This window comes from Chanos chanos, chromosome 8 (assembly GCF_902362185.1).
Source record: "Chanos chanos chromosome 8, fChaCha1.1, whole genome shotgun sequence".
Classification (NCBI taxonomy): Eukaryota; Metazoa; Chordata; class Actinopteri; order Gonorynchiformes; family Chanidae; genus Chanos; species Chanos chanos.
In genome coordinates, this window is record NC_044502.1 from 26,904,198 (window position 1) to 26,919,099 (window position 14,902).

Consider the following 14,902-nt stretch of genomic DNA (forward strand, 5'->3'; position numbering starts at 1 on the left):
GACAGCCACCTTACAAGTGCAGGAGGGCTGGCCATGCGTACCATGAATACACTGACCTTTTTACTAATTGACAGGTTGACTTGATCACTGTAAAAAGATGCCATACTGAATATAACACTCGCACGCGCACACACACACACACACACACACACAAATGTCACAAAGCACAGCAAATGTACGATTTATGATGAAATGGAGATTTGAGAGATATAGATACAAATGTTGGATTAACCTGTAAGTTTGAACTGAAGAGACATGTTGAGAGGGTTCCATGTGCAGCTATAAACCTGAGTTGTACAGTCACAGTGTCACAATCCCTGTTAATTATGCATTATTCATCTGTGTTAAGATGCACTCTCTCTTTCTCTCTCTCTCTTTCTCTCTCTTTCTCTGTGTTTGTGGGTAGGTTGGCTGTGTGTTGCCGTGGTAACCATGAGCACCATCTCGCCCACTGACTTTGACAGTCTGGAGATCCAGCAGCAATACAATGATATTAACAACCGCTGGGATCTGGCTGCTGAGACCGACTGGGACAACGAGAACAGCTCGGCCCGCCTGTTTGAACGCTCCCGCATCAAAGCCCTCGCAGGTCTGTTCGCACTGCTCCCTCTGTGTGTCTGAGTCTGTGTCTGTGTCTGTTGTTGGTTGTAATGTGTATTTTTGTCCAGCAGGGGGCAGCAGCATTGCAACTTATGCAGTCTGTCATTCTTACACACACACACACACACACACACATTTCTATTAGATAATATTAAATCTTTAATAAATGTCTTGTAGGGGAGACATTCTGAAGAGCAGACTTCCTGTTTGCCACTGGAACAGTGCACAGTCTAAACTCACTCTCCCTCATCAACAAACACTTACACATGCTTCTCCAGAGAGACAGACAGAGACAGCGGCAGACTGAATAGACATGGAGTATACGTTGCAAGACAGTGATTGGAGTGACAGGACCTCTGTTCATATACAAGACATGTGTAACTCAGCAGCCAGGCTTACTCTGTGTGTGTGTGTGTGTGTGTGTGTGTGTGTGTGTGTGTGTGTGTGTGTGTGTGGAGATATGTGATAACATCTCTGTTTGACAAGCTAGGGCTTGATGGTCACATTCTTTACCACACTGCTTAAAGTATTCCCCTTAGGCCCCCCTCTTTCCCTTTGACTCCTCTCTCTCTCTTTCTCTCTTTTACTCCTCTCTCTCTTTCTCTCTCTCTCTCTCTTTCTCTCTTTTACTCCTCTCTCTCTCTCACCCCCTCTCTCTTTCTCTCTCTCTTTTACCCCCCCCTCTCTCATACCCCCCTCTTTTACTCCTCTCTCTCTTACTCCTCTCTCTCTCTTTTACCCCCCTCTCTCTCTTACTCCTCTCTCCCTCTTTTACCCCCCTCTCTCTCTTACTCCTCTCTCTCTCTTTTACCCCCCTCTCTCTCTCTTACTCCTCTCTCTCTTTTACCCCCCTCTCTCTCTCTTACTCCTCTCTCTCTCTTTTACCCCCCTCTCTCTCTCTTACTCCTCTCTCTCTTTTACCCCCCTCTCTCTCTCTTACTCCTCTCTCTCTCTTTTACCCCCCTCTCTCTCTCTTACTCCTCTCTCTCTCTTTTACCCCCCTCTCTCTTTTACCCCCCCCGTCTCTTGCTCCTCTCTCTCTCTTTTACCCCCTCTCTCTTTTACCCCCCCTCTCTTCCTTCTCCTTGTCTTTTTCTGTATTTCTCTGACTCTCTCTCTCACACACACACATTCCATGTGGAGATCTCCTCCTGTCAGCTGTGTTGGGGTCAGTGTGTTAGCAGTAGATGTGTGTGAAATATCCTTGCTGTTATTTTGGATCTGTGTGTGCCCACACACTCTCTCATCCATGGGAATGTAGTGAGGTTTGGAAGATACAGAGTGTGTGTGTGTGTGTGTGTGTTGCAGACAGGGGAAGTGTTTTAGTTGGTGTGTGCGTTTGCATTTTGGAGTTTTGTTTTTGTTCTTTCTCCCTTACATTATTGGTCAATATTGCTGTCATATTCTACATCCTTTTTCTTTCCTTCTATCTTCTCTCTCTGCAATGGATTGTATCATTTTGCAGTTGTTATTTTTTGTCCACAATTAACATGTGATTTTAGTCAGGTTAGCTTACACACACCCTGACACATGCTCAGAGAGAGAGAGGGAGGGGGGGGTAGTAATGAGAATTTTGGGGCTTTGGCCAGTCTGTTGTTTTTGCACTGACAGCCTGTCCCCTGTTTGCCTCAGGTTACAGTTGAGAAGTGAAGCCCCCTGCTGTCTGTCTGCTGTCCTTCATTATCCTACTTCCTCTAATAAAAACACAACGCACACACACTGACACACACACACTGACACACATAAATGCACAGCCTCACACACAGACAAAGACACACACACACACACACACACACGTCCTCAGTGCAAAATTATGAATCTTTATTGATTGTAGGCTTTTGTCCATCCGTCCGTGTGTGTGTGTGTATGTCTATTTATATGTTTATGTGTATGTAGGCTTTTGTTTGAGTTTGTATGTGTGTGAGAGAGAAGATTGAACACAGCTGGTAGATCAAGTCTGTACTGCCCTACTGTCAAACAATACAAACATGTCAGATCAAAATACATGCCACAGGCACACACACGCACATGCCCTCAGGGCGGGTCAGAAGATGCTACACCTTAACATTCTTCACCAGCTCATGTTGTATCTGATATATTCCACTTCTCTGATTCAACACGAGCCCTTAACTGTGTGTTAAGGTTTTGAAACTGTTGCTGTGCATTAACGTTCTAGAGATGTTAGGGTGTGTTAATGGTTGAGCTTGCAGGGATGTGCTGTTGTGAATGTGTGATGTGTCAAGGTGATAAAATGATGTTACTGTGTTGTGAAGGTTTTGGTGTGTGTTAAGGTTATGAGGTTGTCAGGGTGTGTTGAGGTTGGAAAGGTGTTGGGATGTGTTTAGGTCTGGAGGATTTTGAGGTTTATGGCAGGCCTTGAAAGGGTATAAAGGTATCTGTAAACTGGGCTGAACTTGTGTGCTAAGGTTCTAATGAGTCACAACATATATATTTTAACTAAATTTTTTTATTAATTTTTTTTCTTGCAGCTGATTTACTTTGTGTGACAAAAAGTCATTTCTGGCTTTGACAGATACACGTTCTCTCTCTCTCTCTCTCTCTCTCTCTCTCTCTCTCTCTCTTTCTCACTCACACTCTCGCTGTAGTGACAGGAAGAGAGATTTTGCTGTTGCTTCTGACTCTTTCTTTCTCAAGTACTTCCTTCCTGTCTTAACGTCTCACTGTTGTTACAGGCAGTAGAGCGCAAAGAGAGAGAGAGAGAGAGAGATAAAAGTCCCCTTTATACATACGCTTCATTGTCCATCCATCCTTTTTCACTTCATCCTCTCTCTCTTCTCTCTCTCCACTTGCTCTCTTGTTCTCTTTCTCCATCATTCACTTCTCTCCCTGGAATTTACTCGATTACGATCTTAGTCGTCCCCCACTTCAACCCCATCACACCTTTTCAAATGGTTCAGCCCACACCTCCTCCCTCTCTCTATCTCACTCCCTCTCTCTCTCTCTCTCTGCCCCTCCTACTCCCACCTTTATGCAAATCCGGGAACGGAGAGAGAGAGAGAGAGAGAGGGAGAGAGAGGGCAAGAGAGAGCAACGAGCTGTGTTTGCACAGCAAGCCAACAGCGGCCAGTTCTCCTGCACTGCTCAAACAAGGTGTGTGTGTGTGTACGCACGCAAATGCACACACTCTGAGGGGAAGGCAGAGGCGGTTTGTGTGTGTGTATGTGTGTACGTTTAGTGCGTGTGCCTTCCACTTTCTCTGAAGAGAAGAAAGGAGTTTTGCAAAGGATTTAGAGGACAGAGAGAGAAAGAGAGGAGAGTAGAAAAAAGAGAGAACATTCTGTTCAAACTTTCTTTTATTCTCACCATTTACCCAAAGAAGAAAAGAGAGGAAGGGGGAAAAAAAAAGAGAGTCTACAGGAGGGTGAAAGAAGAGAGGAGAGCCATATGAAAACATCATGGCGTGGTTTCATGTCTGTAAATGAAACCAACTCATATTTGGAGAGAGAGAGATTTTTACTGCTTTTCTGGATACCTGTTTCCAAACTGGACTTCTTACCACTCTGGCCTTGAGGGAAGACAAAACAACACAGTTTGTGCCTTTTTATTTCGCTGTGTGAGATTTTGTTGCGTTTGGTTTTTGAAAAATCCAGCGTGCACTTGTATGTCATGGCCTAAACACCTGATTAGCCAAAAGTTAGCAGATATTTTGTAAGTATTTTATAAGATTTAGAGAGAGCCGTGGGGGAGAGAGAGAGAGAGATTGAGAGAGGGAGAGAAGAGGAGAGGAAGAAATGGATTACGAGCGCAGAGAGAGCGAGCAGTGCCTGTCGCCTGCAGCGTTCGTTAACCAGGTGCAGTACTCCAACATCCTGGAAGGTCGTTTTAAACAGCTGCAAGGTAAGAACCTTCCTGCTCACCTCAGACCTTGCTTTCCGTACCTTTCCTTCCCCGACCTCTACCCTCTTTACCGGGCTCAGCTTTTCCTCTTCTCCTGCACCAGCCTCATGTCCGTCACTCATTAGCAACCTAAAGGCTAGCTTCTTCAGCCTCTTCTTTTTACCTCAGACCGTCTGTAATGACTTTATCCCTTCTTTAGCGGGCTCAGGGTCCGTCTGTCCTGTTGGCCACGTAACCCCCCCCCCCCCCCCCCCCCCCCCCCCCAAAGCCGTGGGGCTTTATTGGAGAGGTGAAGGTTTATCTCCTCTTCCAACAGGACAAAGTTTCTCATTCGTTTGGATTGCAGTAAGAGACAGAGCAAGTTATGCAAGACAGTGCACACAGAGTACAGCCATATGGCCTCTCTCCCTCCTTCTCTCTTTCTCTCTCTCTCTCTCTCTCTCTCTAAGTGTATCACTGAAGGGGAAAAATAGGCACAGAATGATTTATTTTTGCTCCTGTGTGTGTGTGTGTGTGTGTGTGTGTGTGTGTGTGTGTGTGGGTGAGAGAGAGAGAGAGACACCTTTGCTACTCTCCAGGAGAGCGTCCTTATTTCTGTGTAAGGTATTTTGGGTTGTGTCATAGTCCTGTTACCCTAGATACCATCTGTGATAGAGAGGAGAAAAGTCAGGCATTTTTCCCTCTCTTTTATCCTCACCTCCATGCCTGCCCATAGCTAACAGCACATTTTCCCCTGGTCAGGGTCAGTGACAGAGGTTAGTACTGTAAAAACCACACACATACAGGCACTGTTAACAAACCAAACATACACACATGTACACGTGTATTCACTACATATCACCCACAGATGTGTTGGCAAGCCTCATCTGTTAACACACAGGCACATCAGACACACACACACCCACATACATTTCAACATACATTCCAACATACATAAAATGTGATTTTGTTTTCCTCATACACAACACACTCCATGTTCCTCATAGTTTTGACAACCACATTTCCGTTATACACAACTCCAGAAAGAATGAAAGGCTATGTGTGTGTGTGTGTGTGTGTGTGTGTGTGTGGACAGGAGAAGTGTCACACTTTAAACTTGTTTTTCAGACACTGAGTTGAGAGGAGAGAGAACCACCCTATTCTTCTCTTTTTTTTTTTCTCTGATCTTATCCCAGCCCTCACCCTTGATTAGATCTGTAATTCTGATATCAGCACTTTCTGTGTGTGTGTGTGCGCGGGTGTCTGTGTGTGTGCGCATCCCTATCATTTGTGTGTGTGTGTGTGTGTGTGTGTGTGTGTGTGTGAAGGAATTGCATATGTTGTATGAATGGATTGCGGTTTAAGAAAAGCCAGATTTGGTCTGTCCCAGTCTCTGGGAAGCCCTTTCCCCTTTCCCAAGTCAGTCCAGACCAACACATCCTCCACATTCCACTTTCTGACCTTGGTGATTGGTGACTGTGATTGGTTAGTTCAGATCTCTATCGACGTTTTGGCAATTACAGGATTGACTGAGTCCAAGTGTGCCATGTCATAAGTCAGAAAAACGATCGTGTCTTTGGTAAATCCTGTTATTGGTAGATGTTGTCCAGGGGTGTGTGGAGAATGTAGTCGTCAGTCATCTGTTTCCACTGTGTGATAGTGTCAGACCTTAGCTTTGTTTTAGGTAAGACTTTTCAGTGATGGCACACAATCCAGAATCTTCTTCTAATGGGGATGGTGTGTGTTGGTTCAGAGTGAAGAGATTAGTCTTTTGGTCAAAGATGTTTTTGACAATTGGACAGAATTGACAAGTGGCCTGATTGAGTTCTTGTATCCACACGCACTCACCCACACGGAGTTAATGATTTGTTCTGTTTCATCACCTTGCCTCTCTGAAATTTGTCACATATCTTCAACTTTTGAAATAAGCCCCCCTCCCCACAGCAGCTCCCTACAACACACACACACACACACACACACACACACACACACTCTGCCCCACCTCTTGTCTGTTTTCTTTTGAAATACTGAACCCTTCACTTTTTCCTTCCTTGTCCCCTTGGTCTCTCTCTCTCTCTCTCTCTCTCTCTCTCTCTCTCTCTCTCTCTCTCTCTCTCTCTCTCTCTCCCTCTCACACACACACACACACACTCTTGCAGCACTAGTAAATCCGGTCAGGCTGCCCTGAGGCTGACTTTTTGGCCTCTTCTTTTAAAGGCAAAGCCAGTTTTACCTCAGCAAATATGTATATGCAGCGTGTGTGAAAGACAGAGAGAGTGAGGGTGTATGCAGGGTTTGTGTTTGTTACCCACTGAGTACTATAGACGTATGTATGTATGTGTGTGTGTGTGTGTGTGTGTGTGTGTGTGTGTGTGCACATGTATATGTGGAGATGGAGATGAATGTTCACTCCTTCAAAGATTGTGTGTGTGATAAACAATATTGAGCCATCTCTCAGAATAATGTTGTCATGGGTTCAGTTAAAATTTTGATGTATCATCATGAATGAGAATTTATAAGAATGCCACATGGAGAAGTAGTAGTTGAGTTTTACCATCCCTCTAACACTCTTTCTCTCTCTCTCTCTCTCTCTCACACACACACACACACACACACACACACACAAGTACAGTCTTCCTCGGGCCGCCCTCTTCTCCCTGTCCCCATGTCTACCTCCATTCTCAGTGTATCTCTCTGTCTGTAGAGCAGATGAGCAAACGGAGGTGAGATGTTTTACTGAGTCTTTAAATCAGCTGAGAATACATCATCCCTATTATGTACTGTTTTATCTTATCAGAACTCTATCAGCTGATTATGAATGGCTGAAAAATGTTCTGAAATCACCATTGAAATCCCAGACTGCATGTTAAAATGGTTGCTCCAGTTAGTATGTTTCAGCTAGCCCCTCTGGTCCGCCTGTCTCCTGCACTTATCAGTTAGAAACACACAGGACAAATACTTATTGGCATTTTTAACCAGAGCTCACTGAGTCGAGCCGTTCTCACATGTAGGCTAAATGAACTGTTACCACCTCAGTTACACACACACACACACACACACACACACACACACACACACACACATATATATATAAACATGCACACACACATACACACAACCATACACACATACACAACCATATGCACATGCACGCACACGCACACACACGGACACGTACACACATGTGCATGCACACACATAGCCCCTCAAGGAACCCAAGGCCATGCTATACTGTAGAGCATTCTGGCTGTTGTAGTCATTAAGACAGTAATGTGAATTTTCAGTGACTGAAACAGTTAACAGACAGTAATCATGTCACTGTTTGGAATGGAAGGTCTCTGTTTCGGTTCAGACAGACGCATTAGACGGCACTGCCTCTGTGTATCTACAGCCTTGTGTGGAAAGAAATTGCAGTATTTTTCCCCCTCTATGAGCTTTTAATGGATTTCTGTCCAGTATGATTTTTCATTCTGAAATTCTGACTGATGTCTGATTAGCCTGCTGCCGTGTTTATCGAGAGAGATGTGTGTGTGTGTGTGTGTGTGTGTGTGTGTGTGTGTGTGCGCGTGTGTGCTCAGAAAGGCTGTTCCCCTGTATGTCACTCACCCCAGCAATGAAAAACCTTTTAGCCCTGTGTCTTAGCCCTCTCTCTCTCTCTCTCTCTCTCTCTCTCTCTCTCTCAGTGTATCACTGAAGGGGAAAAGTAGAGTCAGAATGATTTATTTTCACTTGTGTTTGTGTGTGTGTGTGTATGCACATCTCTCTTATGCCTTATCATGCTTCACTGACATAGTGAGCAATCTCTCTCTGTATCTCCAACTGGAAACAAATAGCAATGTTTATCTGACATTGTTTATGCCATGGAGATAATATGAGAATGGATGAAAGTCGAGCATATTAAATACATGATTATTTATTTCAGTAGACTGCGTCAGACTCTCTCTCTCTCTTACACACATGCGCATACACACCTAGCTCTAACACAAATTAATAGGAATTTAGGGAAATTTAAGATATTCTTTGAGTGTGTGTGTTTTTCAGGTGCAAAGCAGTGTATAGAATGTTTTCAGCTGTCAGGACCAGCTGAATTATGTCGCTGTTAGATTCCTTATGATGACAGAGAGATTTACACACACACAAACACACACACATTTGCGTTTAGCAGATATAGAAAGCATGCAGACCCAGTTGGTGTTGAGGAAGTCAGGTTTATAGGCACGGCCCCATGGGACTTGTAGGCGTTGGAGTTTCTCAGTGTGAGTGCATGTTTTAAGTACTGTTCGTTCCTCCCTGTGCTTCATATCAAACAGAGACACCCCTGTAAGGTCTGAGTCCACTCTGAGCAGTAAGAGTGATGTGTCTCTGCTCTGTGTCTGACTGAACTCTCTCACACACACGCATGCACACAAACACACGCACGTGGGCACATACTAGGCTTCCTCTGTCTGTCTCTCTCTCTCTCACACACTCACACTCACTCACTCTCTCACACACACACACACACACACACACTGTCCTATCTCTCCTGTTGACTTTGCTACTGTCTTATTTACCATGCTATACATGGGAATATCACACAGATGTGCTGTGTTTTTGGGGGGAGGGCTCTGGGCAGTTGAAGCTTTGCGCTCCACTGACACCTGCTCTCTCCAGATGGCTTTTTGCTGCTGTTTACATTCGGGTTAAATAGGAGACGCTCTTCAGATGTCTTCTCCTCACAGTTTTGGCAACCACCCAAAAACCCAGAGAAAAGGAGGCACAAACCATAGAAAAACTCTCTGATGACCCAAAGTTTAGGTGGAGAATTTTTTTTTTTTTTTATCAGATAGATACTTTAATTCCTGTCTGATATTTTTAGAGACAACAGTGTGTGTGTGTGTGTGTGTGTGTGTGTGTGTATTTTGTGTGTGTGTAGTAGATAGTGTTTGTTTTGCTGTGTTAATTCTCAGGGCTGTGTAGGAAACATAAGATAAAGATGTTTTGGACTCAGGTTAGTCTGTCCCCTTGTTGGAAAGTTTTGTTTTGTTCACCTACGCATACATAGCCCGGACTGACCACCTCGTGGGAAGCACAAGTTTCCCATAATGCTAAAAACTCTGAGAAAAGGGTAGTGAAAGATAGGATTCTTTCTCACAGGATTAGCCCCCCAACGCATGTGCATGCACACACACACACACACACACACACACACACACACACACAAAACGCAACATGCAATAGACACTCCATCCCCCACAGTGATATTGAGAAATTTATGGAATGATGTAAGAATCTGTTATATAATATTTATGTTTGACTAAAAGAGATCTTTGACCAAGACTATTTTAAATGAATGCGTTACATGTGATGTTAAAGGCCAGTTTCCTCTCAGTCCACTCCACCAATCAAGGTCAGAGACATTTGATGAAAGTAATGTTCTAAAGTGCACATGTATACTCAAAATTCCACATTATATACATCACATTTTTATCACCGAGCTACTGTCTTCAGATTGTGGAGAGCACTGTGTGTGTGTGTGTGTGTGTGTGTGTGTGTGTGTGTGTGTGTGTGTGTGTGTGTGTGTGTGTGGAGAGAGAGAGAGAGACAGTGAGAGAGCATGTGTGTGTGAGTGAGTTGTGTTTGTGTTTCAGAGGAGGAAACCTGATGGAGTGAGAGATTTGGGCTGTCAGGCCATTCCAGAGAGCTGAGATGTTAGACCTGTGAAGTGTGCTCTGCTGGCCACTGGACTGTGTTCTGTGTGTTTCAGTGGGTATTGTGTTGCTGTGTGTGTGTTGGTGGGATGGAACAACGTTTGCAGTAAATGTGGGCAGTCATATTCTTCAACCCACAGACTGTACAAAAATAGACACAACACTTTAACTGGGCCATGTACTCCACTCACATCTGTGTGTGTGCTTGCATGTGTGTGTGCTTGCATGTGTCAGGGTGTGTGTTTGTGCTTGCACGCGTGTGTGCGTGTGTGCGCGTGTGTGTGAGCATGCACACACTTGTGTATGAAATAACAGCACTCTTTGTTTTATATCAAACAGATTTGAATGTCAGAGATAGCAGCTCATCATTATGTTCTTAAGAGAGGGAAAAAAGAGAGATATTCTTCCAATTCTGTTCCATTCTTTCTCCCAGGCTCATTCATACATTCACAGCACTCCGTGTGTAATCTGGGAGACATCGGTTCTGTGGTTCTCTTCAGAGGTTGCCATAGTTACTGTAAAAACATCTTTAAAAGCTACCTTGGAACTGAGTACATTTTCAATTGGCAGTGTTCAAAGGGCTCTGTTCCTCTTCATAACTGCTCTGGTTTTAGGGAGCTTCAGTGACATGTGTTCCTCTTCAGAACCCCTCTGGTTTGAAGGAGCTTCAGTGACTTGTGTTCCTCTTCAGAACTGCTCTGGTTTGAAGGAGCTTCAGTGACTTGTGTTCCTCTTCAGAACCGCTCTGGTTTGACTGAGCTTCAGTGACTTGTGTTCCTCTACAGAACCGCTCTGGTTTGACTGAGCTTCAATGACTTGTGTTCCTCTTCAGAACTGCTCTGGTTTGACTGAGCTTCAGTGACTTGTGTTCCTCTTCAGAACCGCTCTGGTTTGACTGAGCTTCAGTGACTTGTGCTGCTGATACATTTTTGTAGCCTGGGGAAGTACCTGTGTTTTCAGACGCTACTCTGGGCTCAAGCCCTTCCACAGCGTGTACGAAGAATAGAAAACATTCAAGATGCTTTCAGTGAGGATGCACAGATGAGGAAAAACAAACAAACAAGCAAAAAAACCCCAAATGTTCTCATTTTTATTTAATAATCCACATTAATCCAAACTACAATCCAGAGCCATAAACAGCAGCAGTCCCAGTAAGTCCAGTAAGCCGGGAAACAGACAGTGTGGGAACTGGACTTTATGAGAGTGTAAATAGTAGCCTTGCAGAGAACAGATTTATGCAGGCAGACGGTAAAGACAGGAGAGTCATAACCAGGCTGGTTGTGTAGACGGGACGACCGTAAACAGTCAGACCGCGAGGAGTTGGGTGGATAGTGTGACCGTAAATGGTTGCATCAGAAATATTCAGATTCATATTCTTATGAAACAAACAACGGAAGCGATGAACTTGTCACATGTGCAAATGATTGTGTATCAACCACTTAAAAACAGGCTGTCTTAGGGGTGCCATATTCTCTCACTTTACCGCTGTGGAGCAGGTCTTCTGTTGGTCTGCTTAGAAATCCTGTTAGCTGTGTTATTCACAGCGTATGAAAGAAAAATGGAAATGAAAGTTTTAGAAAGAGGGTTACTCTGCAAAGCTCCTGTCCTCAGATGTTACCCCTGAACTCTACTCCCAGTCCTCCCCTGCTGTTAGTTATGTCTCAACCAGTTTCCTTCTCATTACCCTGGGCCCCTCACTCAGATTCCTTACTGCTGTCAGAGGAGTCTCCTCAGACTCTCTGGTAACTCAGTCATCACGGCTCGACACTGCAGTCTGGGGTGACATACATGCTGTGTTCATCACCCAACTCTCTACCTCACAGCTTAAAAGCAAACAAAACCAAAAACAGTTTCCACCTGCTAGCTATTTTGCGTGGCTCTGCCTTAAATTTCAGAACATTCCGCATCGTAACTTATCTCCAGTAGATTTTTGAGATATATTACAGTGAACTGAAAGAGACCCCAGGTGTCAGACAAATTTAATCTACTCTGAAAAATGACAGTTGACGACAGTTTGGTGACTAACGTAAGACTCTGTGTGTCTGTGTGTGTGTCTGTGTGTGTGGTGACAGTATGACCAGGGTGAAGCGTTGACATGCATGAAAAGACATGTTTAATGAGAAAAAGGATGTGCAGGAGTGTGAAGTCACTTGTTTGGTGGGACTTGATACTGGTTCCACACTCAGTGGCAGGTGCACTTAAGCTCGGGATGGGAGCACTCTTGTTTAGACCCTGTGTTATTTTTACCAAGCCACTGATCAAGGGAGAAGTTTTACAAGTTTGGCCAGAGCTAAAATGAGGCTTACAGAATCTCTGCCAACCTAAAGGCCTGCATGCGCTCCTCGTCTGGTTTTCTCAGGACAGTACGTGTTCAGGGTGTCAGAATTACAATACTTAACGTTTAAAACACATCCCAAGAGCTTTTTTAAAATCATCTCAGAGACACTGACATCAGCCTAAAACATACAAAGGCCACGAGTTTCCACTCTTACATCTTGAGATGGAAAAATCTCCCTCTCATTTGCTCTGTGTGTGTGTGTGTGTGTGTGTGTGTGTGTGTGTGTGTGTGTGTGTTTTTGCAATGTTAATGAGTACTTGCTCTTTTGGCTGTAATAACAGGCTGTGTAAGCAGTCTCACACACACACACGCACGTCCACACCAAAATATACTCCGTTTCTTTCTTTCTCTCTCTCTCTCTCTCTCTCTCCTAACACACACACACACACACTCATATGCACACATATGTACATGCCCTCAACAAGTCCTTTCTGTCAGTAAGCCACTCCTCTCCTGCACTGGTTACTGAAGCTCTAGACTATAGAACACATCTGAATCATGTTTGAATGTTTCCTTTGGACTCACTTTGGTTAGCATCTCCTCTGTGTTTGAACCTTTGGTCTTTACTGGACTGCACTGGTGAACTGGAATGGGACTGGGAGCACTGGGGAGTCTCTGAAAGCTGCAGGTTGTTACCATGGCAGCGATGATTGGTAGCTTTAGTGAGGGTGTTATTTTTTAAAGGGTGAGGTTGCCACAGGCAGTTAGGTGAAGAGAAAGACCAAAAAAAAAAAAAATCACACACACACACACACACACTCAGTAAGCGCCTGCTTTCGTTCGGCAGCCATAGCGGAAACGAAGCATCTGTTAGTAGGAGTGTAATTACTCCTGTCTCAGAGCAGTAAAGATTTTCCATGGGGAGCAATGTATTCATCCCTTTCATCCCTCATTCCTGTCGTTTAATTTAACCCCTTTCCTCTTTGACCCGAGACTGTGTCTGTGTGTCTGTGTGTGTGTGTGTGTGTGTGTGTGTGTGTGTGTGTGTGTTTGTGTGTGTGGGAGAGAGAGAGAGGGAGATGTTAGTTCTTTAGTAACTAGTCTATTCTCCATGCGTTTCCATATGTGTCATCTCAGCGTGACTAAGTTCTGAGTTGAAAGTCACATTAATAAAATAGAATATTTAAATGAATGTATTATTCTAGCAATACAACTGCACCTCTGGGAGCCGAAGGGTTTGTTATTCTAAAAGCTTTATCAGGAGGACAATCACAATTATACGTTCCAGAAACATAAAGTCATATAGCCTTGATTCCCCTAAGAACAGCCTTATTGTTATTACTGTGCTTAAAATGGATCCCGTGGTTAAAGGTGGGAGTGGGACGTGGGCTGTTTGGAATTCTGTCTAAAGTTATAATACTTCCCCACTTAATGATTAATAAGTCACAAAGTTCACTGGCTGCTCTCTGTGAATCTTTTCTTTAGTGTGTGTGTGTGTGTGTGTGTGTGTGTGTGTGATGATTACTATATTATGGACACAGTCTAAAACCCTCATTAGTTTTACAGTCAACATGGTATTGTGTGAAGGGTCCATTATGTCTGTCTGTCTGTTTGTCTCTCTCTCTCTCACACACACTCACACACTCGCTCACACACACACACACACACACACACACACACACACACACACCCCAGACCTCAGGCACACGTTTTAAGACAGTTGAATTTAGTTTAGTTGAATAAAACTGTTTGGGTTGCTGTTTGTCTGAATGGGTGTTATGTTGCCTGAACATTGGGTTTTAAGACATTCAGGTCAGCATCTCACACAGCACGTATAATAACAGAGACTTAAACACCCAAACGAACACATTCTCACAGCACATTTCTGATCTTTATTCACAGGCATGCATCGTTCACTCACTCACACACACACACACACACACAGGCACACACACACACACACAGAGAATAAAAAACAGTCAGCTCTTAAGGTCACACTTGAGTTCTTTCGAGGTATGTGTGATCGGGTTTAAAGCTAATCTGTACACACACACTCACTCACTCACTCATCCATTCACTCGTGCCCCCCTCTGTCACTCACTCCCTCACTCCCGTCCTCACTCACTCATTCTCACTCCCTCATTCCCTCACTCAGGATCATGCGGTAAAAAAGTTTGGGAGAGACATCTACTGGGGACTGCTGCATGTGTCATGTGTCTGCATGTAGCAATGAAAGCCGTGGAGTATCTGTCCATCAGAGCCTGATGAAAGGCCTGAAACACAAAGACAGGATCACTGTCTTTAACTCTGTTTGCATGTTTTACTGGATTATACTGCCATTCCTACCAGTCTGCATGACTACACACACACACACACACACACACACACACACACACACTGTCCTCACAATAACGCACATACACATGTGCATATACACAGACACAGTCCCCACAGACCCACATGCACAGCCCTCACAACCGCACACATGGTCCTCACA

At 44.3% G+C, this 14,902-nt stretch overlaps 1 protein-coding gene across 2 annotated transcripts in view; it reads left to right on the top strand.

Moving 5' to 3' along the window:
• Window positions 1–432: 432 nt before the first annotated feature.
• Window positions 433–14,902, top strand: part of sptbn2 (spectrin, beta, non-erythrocytic 2) — a 49,748-nt gene continuing 35,278 nt past the window's right edge. The window contains exons 1-2 of one of the 2 annotated variants that reach the window (XM_030782138.1): window positions 433–589; window positions 4,351–4,458. In XM_030782138.1, coding sequence (XP_030637998.1) covers window positions 433–589; window positions 4,351–4,458 — 265 coding nt within the window. The remainder of the gene's footprint in view (window positions 590–4,350; window positions 4,459–14,902) is intronic. The other variant, XM_030782139.1, reaches the window with a different exon arrangement.